This window comes from Dasypus novemcinctus, chromosome 5 (assembly GCF_030445035.2).
Source record: "Dasypus novemcinctus isolate mDasNov1 chromosome 5, mDasNov1.1.hap2, whole genome shotgun sequence".
NCBI lineage: Eukaryota > Metazoa > Chordata > Mammalia > Cingulata > Dasypodidae > Dasypus > Dasypus novemcinctus.
The window spans coordinates 7,534,978-7,551,676 of NC_080677.1; the positions used below are offsets into that span (position 1 = coordinate 7,534,978).

The window sequence follows — 16,699 nt, forward strand, 5'->3', positions numbered from 1 at the left end:
AAAGAGAAAGCCAGCTCCTGGCACACGGCTAAATTAATACTACTTTGTCCTGAGGGCCCAGATATTGGGCAACTCCAAAATTACATTTTCAAGATAAAAAAAAAGAAGTTATGAAGCGCTGTTCAGAAGAAGCTGAGGCAAATGCAGCCCCTCAAGTTAAGTCACAAGGTGGGCTCTGATTGCTGTGATAACAATCGCTGGAGGTGGAAAAAGTTAGTTTGATCAAAAAATGAGTTGACTGTTTGAATGCCCGCATGCACTGTCACATTTAATTTTTTGGGGTGCCAAGACCATCTGAAGTTGGGAAGGATGTCATTAACAGAAGGTGGCATCTCCTCTTCTGGGCCTAGGGAAAGGTCAGATCATTTCTTTGTCCTAGGAGAAGTGTCACCTCTAAAGTTCACATACAAACATCAGAGGATGATAAACCACAATCAAACCAGAAAGCAACAGCCCGGGAAACACAACATGATCGCTTGAAAGGAAAGTGCAAATACTGATCATATAAATACTGCAGTAGATTCGAGTTCAACATATATAAAAATGGGAGAACAAGCAGAATTGCTGCAATGTCTAAATTCTTACTGGACAAACTGTTTTGGCCTCGTAATCTCAGTTAATTCTCAATAGGATAAAGCAGGTAAAGCCCCACAGTTAATTTGGAAAACATCACTGTCAAAATACTATTAATATAGTGGTTTTTATGTACCATCTAATGACCAGATGCACCAAGCAGAAATATTTGGCAATTATTTTCTAGAAAAGTTTTCCAGGAACTACTCCTCTGAATAACATGAAGTAGTCCTCCTTTTTTTTTTTCCCTTGTCTAATTGTCTTCTATTTTTAATATTAGGTTTTGATCATTTCACTACACAGTCATTTAAAAATAATACAACCTACTGCCAAAGTGTCCTCTAAGAAAATGACTCAGCAAATTTGAGATTAACAACTGTTACAGGAAAAAAAAATTCCCAGGCCGAAATGAATCTTAAACAACGTAAAAAAAGAATGTATGTAATCCAAGTCATATAATAATTGCATTAAACATTTGAAGAGCTTTCATCCCAGTATAGTGCCTATATAGCCTGTAAGGTTTTCTCTCATTTAAACTTACCTTTTGGATGACCTTTTTAATCTCTGGAGTGTTTGGTGTATACAGTATTTTCCCATGTAATATGGGTTTTAGGAAGGCCCACACTAAAGCACCATTTGGAGACTGTAGAATTTCCTGGTAAAGCTTCAAGCAAAATGGTGCTGTCATAATTTAAAAAAATAAATAAGAACAAAAAAGTATTACTTATGATACAGGATTCTCAAGTTCACAGGGGAATTCATTTACATATCCTAACACAGCCATGATGCCATATTTATCAAAGAATGATCTATACATATTTTTCATGTCACAATTCTGAACTTGGGCACTAAATATAGAGTAATTTTTCAAGCAAATGAAGCTGTCACAATTTTTAAAATTAAATAAAAATTTTAAAAATATTACTCATGATAAAGGATTCCCAAGTTCATAGGGGAATTCTATTTGCATATTCTTCCAGAGCCATGAAATCATATTTCTCAATGAATGATTTATGTATCTTTTTCATGTCATGCCTCAGAACTTTGAAGCACTAAATGAATAATCTTTCTAGCTCTTGCCCAGTCTTTAGCCACTCTTGGCTCATGAGAAACATGTTTGCTTCAATAACTGGAAAGAAAGGAAAACATCAACTTCACATTTTCAAATTAAGTTATCAAGAAGAACACGGAGTGGTTACATAAACAATTTAAAATTATTTTTTAAAAAGTCTGGTTTTTATCTAGAACTTGCTGATTTCAAAAGTCACAATATTAAGACCACAATTAGGCTTTTATTATGCAGTTCGATGCACTTTACCTGTTGCTACTGGTTTTTTTGGCTAGGTCTCTGCACAGCTATTGAGCTTCCTATATTTGACCCATTAAATTGCCTTGTTTTCACTCAGGAAACTAATTCCTCAGGGCAGCTCTCAGCCTTGTTGTGAAGCTACATGGTTTCAATGGAAGCTTTTTTTATGTTGCTATTTTTTCACTAAATTGTCCAAATCAATAGGTACCTGATGAAGTTAAAGCCTTCCTCGCCATAATGACTAGTAATGGTGCATTACAAGGTTTTAAGTGAGTAAGGAATATTTAAGAATAGCTTAATATTTTACCCCTGAGGAAAACATTGTAAATGGAAGCATTATCTTAGCTCTGATATCATGATTCATAATTCTCATTTTCATGGTCATTTTAACTGTTAATTTCATGTCACCTAATTCTCCACTTGAAAAGAAAAAATTATTTTTATTCAGTAAGTACAATAAAATCTATGGAAACAATCCCCTAAAATATAAATAAAGAGCATGATTAGATAATGAGTCTTAAAGCAATAATTATAGAGGCTGCTCGTATTGATATTTTAACAATGTGTTCTTTATAAAAGCTTTATATAGATGGTAGCAAGTTTGTTTTCGGAAAAGACATTCTTATAAATATGCGCAGTATACTTTGAAGCAGTAATTCTAGCATCTGCCACTGATGAGCTGTGTGAAGTGGGGCAAGCCGCCCTAACCTCTTCTGAGTTTCCATCACGTCACCTGGAAAACAAGATACTACTATTTTCTAATGGTTAGTGTGGCAATCATTTGAAATAAAATATAGAGGATCAACAATGTCTGTTCTTCAATGTTAGCTGAACTATCATCAGATGGGTGGATCCAGTGATGGATGGATGGATGGATGGTTGGAGCAGGTGTACAAACAAGTAATTCTCAAGAGTCCCAAAAGCAAAAAGGAAATGAGTATTGGGGGAAATACAACAAAAAGAATTAATATGGTGATCTTCTCAATATGTGCCTATATTGCCAGATTGTCCAGATAATTGACAGCTGTCCAAATAAGAGAACAGCTGATGAACACATTGACATATTCTGCCTCTAGGTTCACTTTAAGGACACTGTCATCTAACTGCTCATCCTACACCTCCAAATCTAGACATTTCCACTTTATTCCTCTTTTCCAGTCCTACTGACACCTTTGACCTTGGTTCCACTTGAGGTAAAAAGAATATAAAGATACATCTTGGGTGTGGCAGGCAGAATTCTAAGATGGCTGCCTGGGGTTCATGCCATGTATAACCCTTACCCTTGAACACAGAAAATGCGAATACAACGGACATCACTCCCATGATTATATTACACACAGCAGTGGTGAAAGAATTTTGACAATGTAATTAAGGTCCCTAATCAGTTGATTTGGAGCTCATCAAGGGGGGGAAATGATCCTGGGTGAGCCTGACCTAAGCAGGTGAGCCCTTTGAAGTGACTGGAAGCCTCAGAGTCACAGCTGTTCCTGCCTTAAAGATGCAGTGGCCATGCATTCTAAAACCGCAAGGACATGAGTTTTACCAACAGCCACCCAAGCCTAACCCCTCCCCCTAGTCCTGGCCAAAGCCTGGACTCCAGGTTTGACCAACTCTGAGCAGAGGGCCCAGCTAACCCATGCCCAGACTCCCAAGGCACAGAGACCAGGAGATAGCACGTGTGTCCTGAACTACTACATTGGCTGTACAGTGTAGAAAACCATTGCACCGGGGGTATATTTATACTACGTGCCGTTTCCTGTCCTCCTCAAAACAACCTTATGAGGTAGGTTCCATTTTATAGATGAGACTAACATGACTCAGAGAGAGAATACCGTGAACTTGTCCAAACTCAAAACCCTCACTCTCAACCCACATACATCATCTGCCTTTTTAATTGAAACTCATTCACTTAAAGCGGGACCAGGACATCCCGTATCCATCTGCTTTCCTCTGCAGCTATGCTTTACAGAGAGCAGATGGGTAGGAGCTGGCATGCCAGTTCTTGTTGCTCAATGACAGCCACCTTGCAAGGGCCTAAATGGTACTCCTGGGCTCCCTCCTGGGCCCCCACTCTTGCTGGTTAGCTAGGGGTCAACAGGGGGCTGGAGATTCAGGTGTGTTAGGCGTTTCAGACCCAGCTCCTTGGTGTCACAGGTGAGAAGACGAGAGTGTGCTCAGGACACAGGGGGTTTCCAAAGTGCAAGCCACTCCCGCATTTGTGACCATGATAAAAAAAATGAGGATGAAGGCAAGACTGATGGAAGGAGGATATTCTTTCCAGCAGGTACCAGCCGTCTTCACAGATAGAATGTCTACTGTAAAGCACGGCTAATGATCAAGATGCAAATAAAGATTGCTATCGTCTTACTTGAATCTTCAGGAATGTTAAACTTCTCTTGGTCATCTTCTAAGAGATTGTTAACTTTGGGCAAATTAATAAAACTGTTAGAGGCGCTCAGGAAAGATGCTTGCTCCTTGCACAGCATCTTCATCACAGCCTGGAAAGAACCAAAGGCCGAACTTCGGGCCTGGCCACTTTGTGAAATCTGAAAATGTACAAAAACAAGACATAAAAACAATTAAACAGTGGCTTAAAATGACTCCCTCACAAGCTTGTGGAAGTGCCATCCCTGCCTTGATACAGGAGGGTCAACTAACCAAAAATGTTGACACTCTGCTTTATTCTTTTCTGACCTTGGAAAATATTCAAATAGCTGAAGATCATCCTAGCCAAGATCTTCCTGGTGGAAGAGAAAAATGTCACACACATGCACACACACACGGAAAGCCTTATTGTGTGACCAGTAATAAATTTCTCACATTTTTAATCTTGTAGTCTATGGGTTTTAATCCAAAAATGTCACTAACTCAGAACAATTACCAATCTTAATGTATACTGCCATATTACCCAGATATTAATCTATACTGCCATATTACCCAGATACTCCAATTATGTATCAGCTGATGAACCTGCCAAATGCCACCTCTCAGACACTGAGGTGTCTGAGGACGCTGCCATCTGGGTCTCCTCCTGCTTCTCTAACTAAATCATTCCCCACACCTCCTCTTCCCCAGTCAGTTCTAGCCATCTCAGGCACAAAGATTTTGAACAAAAACTAATATCAAGATGCTAAGTTTGTGCTTGTATTAGAAGTGAGTGATTTGTAATTTGTGAGCCAATTATTTAAACGTAAATAAACATTTTAAGGTCTTTGAAAGCTCTTTGCGCTCTGAATTAAGGTAACAGCCCCTTGAAATCTCATTTATACTAATAATTGATCTGGCAATCTCTGACTCTACTGGCAAGGCATGAACACAACCTCCAAGTTGGTGGAATACTATCTGCAAAGTCTGTTCATCCACTCATCAGGAATTTACTCTTTGTCATGCTGGTTCCACAAGAGCCACTAAAATGTACTCCTTTCCCAATTTTTCCCTATATTTTGTTGTCTAATGCAAATTTGAGATGTTGGAGGAGAAGTAAAGGCAAAACAACAAGGGAGTAAATAGAAATAGCAAATTCAAATATTTTCCCAGGGGCAAAGAACAAACACACACCTGTTGAATATCGGGCATATCTAGCAACGCAGTAATTTTAAATGCTTGAAGAAATTCGGGAAGATATTCAAGGATGTGCTGGGCTTTGGCAAGTAGGGAGTTGAGTCTGGAAATAACATCCAGCAGAAAACTGAGCAAACGATTTGCTTCAGAAGGTATCAGAGTCTAAAAGAAAAAGAAAAAAAAAACATGAAATAACCAATATTGTATTTCTATTCTCATGAGCATCAATGGAGCAATTAAAAGGTGATTATTTGATTTTATTCTCTCTTGACCTTTAGAGACACCTTTGTTCTACTACATAAAAACCCTCTTTATATATAGCTCAGTTTATTTTTCAGAGCACACGGACACGAACCACGATCGTAAGTACCAAGGTAAGCCAGGAAAAATGTGATCTATTGTTAGAATTCAAATCGTTTTCAAAATATTTCTTTATGTCTTTGAAGTATCTGAAGTGGAAACTTGAGAAGGGACGCAAAATAAAACACTTATATATAAAATAGTTCAGCTATATGTACTGCTTTATTGTTTCAAAGCGTCCACTCCTCACTTCAATCTTCCTAACACCTTTGGAATGCGCTCATTTTCTGGATGAGAAAACTGAGGCTCAAGGAGCTTAAACACCTTCCTCAGTCTCCTGGTTAGAAAGGCACACAGCCAGGAATTTCCCCGGGGCCCTTCAAGCCCACACGGCCTCTCCCCAGCCCCGCCGGCACACGGTGCCTGGTGCCTCTTCCTTCTTACTCGTGTGTTTCCTGTTCTGGAATGTAAACTCCCCGAAGGCGGGGATTTTGCCTGTCCTGACTGTTTCTGGAGCTACAGGAACTAGAACGGCATCTGGCCGGCTGAGCCGCGCAGGAGGTGCTTGTCAGGTGAATGGACAAGGGCCGCTGCCGCCCACAGTAGGTGTCTTCACCCTGCAGGCCACTGGCTCTGGGGATTTCGGTTTTTCAGACTCAGACCAACGACCCCGATGGCTGTGCCTCTCATTCTTGCTCATTCGAGCTTGGCCACCGCCACCTCGCCGCGGGCCCTGCGGCTGACCCAGCTCGTCCTCCACGCACGCGGCTCTGCTAGTAAGTGCGGCTCTGCCCGCTGAGGCTCCAGCGACGGAGACGCGACGCAGGCTTTGTCACCGTCTCCACGTGCCTTTCTAACCACCCTTCAGAAGCAGCACACGGAGACCCCGACGCATGCTGGGGGCAACTGGATTCAGTCACGTCACCGGCCGACTGGACAAATATGTCACAAGACTACGGCAAATTCTGTTTTTGCAAAAGGCATCCTGGCGTGAGGTAGAGCTGCTTTGACACCTATCACCGTGGGTCCCGAAGCTCTGTCATCTCAGAGCCATATCATGTATGAATCAACGTTCATAGAAGTAATTATCATTAACAGTGACCTTTTTATCATAGCTAGGGGATTGGGTCCCACCCAGTACCTCATCATCCAATGAAATCTTGGTGAGGACAAAGGCCGGTGTCAAAATAATTATTTGGGCCCTTAGAAGTGCTAATTTCAAATCGCTGGCCAGGTTGTGTATGTGTGTGTGTGTGTACAGAATGGTCAGATAAAATACAGCTGGACCATCAGTGGGCCCTGATGACCTGACGGCTAGCAGGCCCCACAGGGCTACTGGAAAGCTGGGAAGAAGAGATGACAGTCACTGCAGAACTAACCCGCTGAGGTGATGGTCTTGAAGTGCTCATTCTCCTGAGCTAACTAACGGTGGCCTTGCAAATTACGAGGACATTCAGGAAATGTTTCTCCTCCCCTGACGAGTTTAAAATGCACTAGTTCTGAGGAGGAACATTTGTTTTTGGAACGTGTGTGTGCACGTGTGTCTAATCCAACATTTACCCACGGGATTCTTGCAGTAGTAGAAGAGATGGAGACCGTGAAAAAAAGTTGGACTGTTTAGAAGAATGGGGTGGCAAATCTACCCTCTCCTGAACCCCAAGACCATTCTCCTGGGTGTAGACTGCCTAAAAACCCCATGTCTAATTGACCCAAATTTCACAAAACACACCCTTAGTAGGAGAATAAGGGAACCTGGAACAAGGCCAACCCTTAAGGGTGGAGACTGAAGTTTCGGGAAAGGTAAGTAAAGATTCCAACAGTGGAGGCCAGAAGAAGGAAGAACTTAGAGAGAGGCAGATCTGAGCACATGAGAGCAAGGCTGGGAATGGAGAGGTACCGGTGTGGAGCAGTCCACAAATGGATGGCTCCCAGGCTTGCCCTGGACTTGCTGAATTTGCCCTTTGTTTTCGGTAATTTGCCGCAAATGTCATTATCCATGCTTTGCTCCACCCCTTCCATGTCTTCATGTCACTGTGTCTGGTACTACCAAGGAAGCAGGAAAAGAGCGGATGGACACAGGAACCTGAGGTCCACCCTGTGTCCCCACAGCTCACCAGCCTTGGGCAGACCAGCTCCTTCATGCCCAGAAGGAATACATGCCCAGGACCCAAGCATGGCTCAAGGTGGACAGCAGCCACCTGGACACCTCGGGAGCACATGGGGTGGCAAGCCCAGCTTTCCTCAACATCTCCAGGAAGGCGACCCTGACCTTCAGGTTCTGCAGCCCTGTGTGCTTCCATCTTCCAAGTTGAATGTAAAGACCGCTGCCAGCACTGCGCCAAATGCCCAGGTGGCCTGACTCACCTGGCCCTGAAGGGCTTCCCGAGTATCTTTTATTATTATCACTATTATTATTATCATCTTTTCTTAAAAATACGTAATTACACAAAAGTTTACATTAAAAAATACGAGTTCCCATGTACCCTACTCCCCACACACCCCCACTCTTCCCACATCATCAACTTCTTTCATCAGTATGGCACACTCATTGCATTTGTTGAATACATTTTGAAGCATTGCTACACAGCATGGATTATAGTTTACATTGTAGTTTACACTCTCCCCCAGTACATTCAGTAGGTTATGGCAGAATATATAATGTCCAGCATCTGTCCCTGCAATATCATTCAGGACACCTACAAGTCTGGAAAATACCCCCTTGTCACACCTATTCTTCCCTCTCTGTCTTCAGCAACTCCAGAGACCACTGACTGCACATCAATGATATAATTTCTCCCATTGCTAGAGTCACAATAATTCTATAGTAGAATACTGTAAGTCCACTCTAATCCATATTTTATTCCTACATCCTGAGGACCTTGGGATGGCAATGCCCATTCTACCTCTAAATTGAGAGGGGGCTTAGATCCCACATGGCTGATGGATAGGATTCTTCTGCTGGCAGTTATAGACTCTCTCCATTCCTTAGTGTGGTGGTTAACCATCCTCACCTCCTTGTTGGCTGACCTGGGTAAGTCCAACGAACTGAAGAGTAGGTTGCAACTCTGCTGGGCTCAGGGCCCAGGCAGCACATGGACAGTCCACAGATACAAGTCTCCTGAGCATATACCAACCCCAGCACCAACCACAGGTTCAGTAAAAGTGACAGATGAGGCATGTGTAAAGAAGAAACATCTGAGTTCAGCTCCATCACACTCAGGAGCACAAATTCCAAAATAGGGCCCACTGGCAAAGCACTGGACTCCAGAGCTATCTGTCATGACTGTAGGCCCTGGGAGACTCCATAGCCCTCAGGAGCCCCACTACCTGGGGTTGTATCTACTTTGGCTGTCTCTGAGATTCTGTTGATGTGCATAAGCGCAACCCCTCTAATAACCTACCCGGACTCATTTTGAATTCTCTTAGCCATAGAAACTCATTTGTCTTTAACATTTCGCCCTTTTATTCAAGGTCTTTTTCTAATTGTATAACCAGGTGGTGCTTGGTAGTAATCCCTCAGTGCCAGGGAGGCTTATCCCCAGGAGTCATGTCCCACACTGGGGGAAGGTAATGCATTTATATGCTGAATTTGTCTTAGAGAATGGCCACATTTGAGAAACATGGAGGCTCTCAAGAGATAACTCTCAGGCACCCTGCAGCTCTAGTCCATGTTGAAATTTCAAGCACACAGGCCCATAAGTCATTGTTATCAAAGGTCCATCATTGGACCATCCTTCTTCACTGATCTTTGACCTTGCACTTGAGGGATGGTTGCTGTTCCATTGGGAATGTGACAGAGCTCCCAGGATGGAAATTCAGCACTCCCTCTGTTGTGTGAAACTCTACCCACTATGTCAATACCTGACGAACATCCAAACATATTTATATACCCTATATACATGCCCTGGAGAACTCCCTCCCACTCATGCATCCCCCATCAATGACACCCCACACTACTGCTCCTCCCCTGCCATTATCGAATCCCTCTGTGATCCAAAACTTCTTCAAAAATGAATCCTAATATATTGTCAAATTCAATGAATAGGAAAATGAAATAGTAATGATAGGTTTAAAGATTAGAAATTAAATAAATAAATATTTAGAAAACTAAAATAAATTGGGGTATTAAAAAATGAAAAATATCAGAACAGGCAAAATCTATCATAAAGTGGATGTAAATTGTTGTGCAGTGAAGGGGTAAGATGGGGGCATAGGGATAATATTGGGCTGGGCTTTCCAGGTTTGAGGGGAGTTAAGGTTTAGAGGATGGGACTTTTTTTAGGACATAATTTTTTCAAATTATGTAAGACACTAAGGAAGAAATAGAAGAGATTGCCTTGCCACTGTATACAGGGCAACATCTACAGTGATGAAAGGCGAAACGTCCAAAAAATATTTTTCCAAGCATCCTTTTATTCCTACAAAACCTCCGCACGCCGCAAACCAGAAGTGAGCAAACAGGTGACCCTAGAGCTTAGCCAAAGCCCAGGAAAGTTGCTGGCTGGGGTGCGGCAGCGCCTATGGCCAGTTCCTTCCTCAGCGGCGCCGCCCACGCAGGACCCCCCAGCCCCCAGGGGGCGCCATCCCCTTACTTTGTAAATGAAAGTCCGCAGGTCCAGGTTTCGGCTCATCAAGACCATCAGGGGATACACTTTGTCCCAGGGCAGGGCGCACAGTTCCTTCGTGGCAAAGAGAGACGCTTCATCCTCAGGAAATGTCAGCAGGAGACGAAGAATTTCTTGATCACATCTTCCAGAAAAAGCCACTGTAAGGGCACTCGAGAGAACCTGTATGAAAGGACACGGATCAGAATTCAATCCACTTAACCCGTGGAAGGCCACCAGTGCAGGGCTGCGCCGAGGCTCGGCATCCGAGCCCGTTTCCTGCAGAAACGTGGAACCCAACACCGCGGTCCCATTTTAAACACTTTTGATGGAAATGTTTCTAAGTCGTGTACCCAATTCTCTGTCTTTTTAAGCAGCACGCCCTTTTTAGATGACCCAGAGGCACCATCATAAAATGTACCAAATGCTTCAAGACGCCCTTGCCCTGCCACCCCACCCCCCCCCCACCCCCCCCCCCGTCCGCTCCCCTTTGCTGCTCTGAGGTTGAGCCTGCGCCTCTCCTCTGGGTTGAAGCCTGACCCCTTGCATTTAATTAAGCAGCTTTCACTTGTCACGCTCATCAGTGTGAAACTATTCTACTCCCCTCCTTCATTTCCACGTTGGGAACCATATTACCAAGCTTGCGAGAAGTCTTAAAAGGAAAAATCAAATACATTCGGAAGGAGGGACCGAGGGACAATGTACATTAGTATCCAGTCTACCAGGAACACATAGAATGGGGAAAGGAGCAGAGGTGGGTCTCCGTTTGCACGAGTTTCCATTAGTGACCTTTGCAATGCACCAAGTTGTAAAACTAAACAGAAGAAGCACCCGTTTCCTGTTCTGAATCTCTGTTCTTGGGGCAGAGGACTGCTATGGAAGGTTTAGACAAGAGTGCAGCGAGCATGTCAGCCCTTTGTAAAACGGGTTATCGCTCATTTATAAGGAGACTTGAGGTCAGACGGAACTCCTCAGAAGCTTTAATATAATGCCATAAAAGGCACACAAATATTAGGAGATAGAATGACCAGAAGGTACTAATAGCTCATGTACCTTTTGATTTTTTAAGAAAGATATGATGTCTTTTCATTCCTAATTAACCAAGAAGCCCGTTTGCACAGGGGCCTTGCTTGGAGTAGGCACAACTTGGCAAGGGTTTCCTTTGTTTCAGACTTGTTCTGTGGAAGGAGAAGGTAGATTCCCCTGTGGAGGGTCCAAGGTGGGGGTTCTGGGGTAGGCTGTGGACATCCACCCTATGCTTTCATTAGAACATCCCCTCTTGGATCAGTTGAATAAAATAGGCTTTTGTATGAAATTTTTCTGGAAGATGGAGTTCATTCCAACCCCCTATTCCAGAAGCATGCTCCAGGCTTTTAGTGAGCATCAACCAGAAACAGTCAAATGAAGGTGTCTTCGGCATTTGCTGGAGAATCTTTGTCTTAGTTATTGTCTAATACATCACACAATAATCCCTCATAAGTTCATATATAGTAAATTTCTTAGAATTTAACTCCAAGGGGAAAAACTCTCTCAAAAATTTTACACAGCTCTTTTTTATCAAGCAGATAGGATCACATGATTGACCATGTTTCCTCTTTTGCCCTGGCAACTAGGAAGCTCCACAGTCACGTAATTCATAAGAGCAATAGCTCCAGCAGCATATTTGCTGTCACTCCCTTACAGTGGTCTAAGTTTTACCATTTATCTTTTAAGATTCTTATTATGCCTGTTTTTCCTGTATGGTTCATCTGGAAGCAGGTGGGAAAAATAAACAAAACTAATACTCAGTTTTATTTGGTTTGAAATATCCATATGTGATACTTTTTCAGAGTAAAAACAGACATCTTCCAGCTTCTGTTTTGCTGAGGCTAATATGGAAAGTTGTCTGAAACACAGAATGCCAAACTGTCCATGCTTTTCCTGTCTGTTCATGTTTCGCTTCTCCGGGAAAAAATGGATTTAGAGCAGACATCGCCCACCACTTTGAGACCCAAAACACACACAGACACAAACACTCAGACCACTAACTATTTATTTCGGTTCAAAAGCTTCTTTTAAAAATGAAAATGATAACAGGAGAGGTATTTGCATTTTAAAGGAGCTTGTTTACTGGACATCTGCAGAACCAATTGTGTTCAGAGCACTGCATCAGAGAGGGTCTTGATTTTGCCCAGCTGCTAATTTTATACTCGGAGGTGCAGGACAATGCTGAAAGGGACTTTTATTCTCTGCCTAATGAGGACTAAATAGGAAACACTGGCAGTGAGGTGGGAGAACTGGAAAGACAGAGAGAAATGGACTCTGCCCTATTAAAGTCTGTGAAATCAAAGGCTATGAAAGCAGGCAAATACAAAATAAAAACATGGATCTTATATATGTCAGAGAGAAGTGGGAGGGTTCCCTGCTAGTACTGTCCCACCCGAGCGCTGATATGCTCACAGTTTAAAAGCATGAGTGAAAGGTGAACACCCTAGAAGAGGGGCGAGTATGAGGATTTGTCTAGAAGGATCGAAGTCACATGGTAGAAAGACAGCAGTACGAGTTAAGAAATTAGAGTAAAGCCAGCCTGAGCTGAATCCTGAATCCTGACGTCCTGAGACGTATTTAATATTTAATAATAGCCTCAGTGTCTTCATCTATAGAATGGAGGTGATAAGACCCACACCAAAGGACTGTTGTGTGAATTAAATGGGGTCACGTACATAAGGCAGCACAGGGCATGGGATATATTAAGTTCTCAAAAACTGCCATTATGATTGATAGGCAGCTACCAGCAGAAAAAAAAAGAATAGTTTTAATTTATAGGATACTTAAAGAAAAAAAGATGAATAAGACTTAGGGTTTGTTGTTTGAGAAATATAATTAAATGTAAGAAAAGGGGGGAGAGAAAGGAGAATGAGTAACTCCTTCTTTGTTTCCATTGGCAAGGCTACAACAAGCAAACACAAGGGATCTAGCGCCCACTGCCGTCCCCTCCCAGGCTGTGTCCCCGGCGCCGGCCTCCAGGCCCTTCACCGGGCTCCGCTGGCCGCTGGGACAAACCCCCAAGCTGGCACAGTCCTCCACGGCAGGTCACTGCGCCTGCCCGGTGCCCTCCCTGCGCAGCCTTCTCTCTCCATTTCCAGTACCCCTTGTCCTTTCAAACGGGATGACGGTTCCACTAGCTACAGCTTTGGATCAGACACAGAGAAAATGACAACCGCTATTTCAGACAGATAATTCCCCTGGAAGAATTCTGATCATGGATGATTCAACAGAAGATGCGTGAGCAGTGAGCACCGGAAGAAAAAGGTGGTAGCTGGAAACAAGGTTGCCAGAGTCCCAGTCAGTGAGCCGCACAACGCAAAGATACTTTCTTTTGATGGCAAAGTTACCAGACAGACACACTATGACCGACTTAGGAGTCCAAACGAACTGATAAACAGGTGTTAGTTGGCACTGCCCTGGCCTGTGATCATTAACGACCTGAACAAAAATATAAAAGATGTGCTCATCTCTTTGGTGACTGATGAGGAGGAGAAGGGACAATGGTATTTTTTAAAGGAGGCACCGGGGATTGAATCCGTACATGGGAAGCAGGCGCTCAACCACTTGAACGACACCTGCCCAACACAATGGTATTTTGCACTGTAGCATCACAGCCAAAATTACCCTGAAGGCTGAAACAACTGGCCCAAACTAGCAAGAAGTGTTTTTGCAGAGATCAATGGGAATCCTAAAATTTAGATTTAAAAATATTTGCAGGTAGGAAATAACAGAAGTCATCAGCAAGCGGTCATGGACTTACAACAGTTAATTTGTAATCCCTTTGGAGCTGGCGCGGGAGGACCTGGGGTGGAGCCAGGCCCACTCGCCCCTAAGCCCCGTGACCTGAGCCAGTCACAGCACCACATTGCCTACAAAGGAGGAGCAGCTTTCTCAGCGGAGCGAAAGATTCCAAAGCCCTCCGCACAACATTCGCTTCTCAGAACCGTAAGTGAGCAGCGAATGCAGCACGGCCTCCACACACCTCCCGTGCTGGATGACCTAAAGTGAGGAGGGCCCCAAAATCTCACTACATTTTAGTGACTCTTTCCTGGGAGCATCCAAGGATGGTCAAGAGAAAATCCCTGGTCTCTATGAGCCCCCAGGCCACCAGGTACCAAGGAAGGAGGGAGGCGCTGGCGTATGAGAGGGGGCACTTAATTGGATACACCAGATGAGTCTCATTATGTGAGAGAGGGGTTAAAGGAGAATGAGTTTCTCCAGGATAATGGTGGTGTTTTCCAGGAGACACACCTGACCCAAGTCTTCAGGGCCTGGAAGATCCTGACTCTGATAATTATTCTTTTTCTCTTTGGGGAAAAAAAAAAATCTAAAAATGAAGAGAATGAGCAGATTCTGATCAGTCTCTATTCTGAAGTGTTACACCAAGAACGCTCTGTTGAAGCTTTTCAGAAGACAGACTTCACGTACCCTGACAGGCAGGACACGAAACGTTTGCCGAATTTCTGTAAGGAATCTCTCTCTCTAAAAATTGTGCCAGGCCACTTTTTTAGCACTGTTGCTAAGAACAAACAGGACTCACCCACTGTAGCAGTTTGATATGGTTATGAATTCCAAAAATAGATTCTGGATTATCTTCGTAATCTGGTCTATTACTGGTCATGCTGAGTTACGATTAAGGCTTTGTTTGAGTCATGTCATTAGGTCACCCGTTGGTGGGTGGGGACTCACAGATAAAAGGCATCGCAGAGGAAAGAGCTGGAGCTCTTGATGCAAGGGTTCTTAATGTTGGAGTTTTGATGCTGGAGTTTGATGCTGAAGCCTTAAGCTGGAGCCCTGGGAAGTAAGCTCACAGAGGAGAGAGAAGCCAGCTCCAGGAAGAGAGGAACCCTGAGCCCAGGAAGAAGCAAGACCCTGGAAGGGAGGAACCCAGGAAGCCTGAACTCTTGCAGCCATCGACAGCTATCTTGCTCCAACACGTGAAAACAGACTTTGATGAGGGAAGTAACTTGTGCTTTATGGCCAGGTATCTGTAAGCTCCTACCCCAAATAAATACCCTTTTTAAAAACCAACCAATTTCTTGTATTTTGTATCCGTACACCTTTGGCTGACTAATACAGCCACATAACCAGCCTCAAGTGGGGTAGTGATATTTGCACCAAATTTTCATCAAATCAAATCATTTCTGCCCAGGGAAAACAAGAGAAAGTCAGACTAGGTCCCCTTGGAAGGAGTCACTCGGGAGACATGAAAACTCTCTGGGTGCCCCTCCCCCAACCTCCACCGTCCTCCTTAAGAACAGTGGTGGGATGGGAAGCAGATTTGGCTCAACAGATAGAGCATTCGCCTACCACATGGGAGGTCCAGGGTTCAAACCCAGGGCCTCCTGACCCATTTGGTGAGCTGGCCCATGTGCAGTGCTGATGCGTGCAAGGAGTACTGTGCCACACAGGGTGTCCCCACGTAGGGGAGCCCCACGTGCAAGGAGTGCGCCCCGTAAGGAGAGCCGCCCAGTATGAAAAAGTGCAGCCTGCCCAGGAGTGGTGCCGCACACATGGGAGCTGACACAGCAAGATGACACAATAAAAAGAGACAGATTCCCGGTGCCACTGACAAGAATGCAAGCAGACACAGAAGAACACATGGCAAATGGACACAGAGCAGACAACTTGGGGCGGGAAGGGGGAGAGAAATAAAAATAAATAAATAAATAAATAAATGAATCTTTTAAAAAAAGAATAGTGGTGGGAAGGAATGTTGCTCGAGCAGTGGAGCGCCCACCTCTCACATAGGAGGTCCCAGGTTCGGTTCTCCGTGCCTCCTAAAGAAGCCAAACAAATAACAAGCAGACAATGACTAAAACAATGAGCAGACTACAGTCAAAAACAAACAAGCAAACAACAAACAAAGAGATGAGGGAGCCAACTCAGGGGCGCCCATGTGGCTTAGTAGTTTGAGTGCCGGCCTCCTGCGTACAAGGTCCTAGTACCTCAAAAAAAAAAAAAAAGAATAATGGTGAAGAAAGGACAATTCAATGTGGATTTTGAAAAGTGACCATGTGATTTTTAAAAAACTGAAGTCATCTAAATTAAGCTGAATTGTGTAGAGTAGAAAATAAAGAGTCAGTAGAGTCACCCTTCCCTTGTTCTCAGGCTACCTGGGTCCTAAAACTTCAACCTAATTGTTAAGAGAAGAAAGATTTGGCCTAATGCAAAGGAGGAAATTCCCACTGATTTGGGTGGGTGCCCAAAGCTTGGGACGGCAGCGGAAAATGAACAGGTGCTTCCCAGGGGTGGGCTGGAGGGGGGTGCCCGGGCAGGGTAGAAAGCTGAGCTGGAAGGGCTCCAGGTCTCATCGAGATCCTGA

General features: G+C 43.8%; 1 protein-coding gene across 1 annotated transcript in view; it reads right to left on the bottom strand.

Annotated features, from left to right (window-relative positions):
- The window catches only part of ABCA13 (ATP binding cassette subfamily A member 13), a 345,366-nt gene that overhangs the window by 297,513 nt on the left and 31,154 nt on the right, over positions 1-16,699 (bottom strand). The window contains exons 8-11 of the mRNA XM_071215039.1: positions 10,336-10,530; positions 5,441-5,605; positions 4,251-4,428; positions 1,115-1,254 (exon numbers count right to left, since the gene is read on the bottom strand). Coding sequence (XP_071071140.1) covers positions 1,115-1,254; positions 4,251-4,428; positions 5,441-5,605; positions 10,336-10,530 — 678 coding nt within the window. The remainder of the gene's footprint in view (positions 1-1,114; positions 1,255-4,250; positions 4,429-5,440; positions 5,606-10,335; positions 10,531-16,699) is intronic.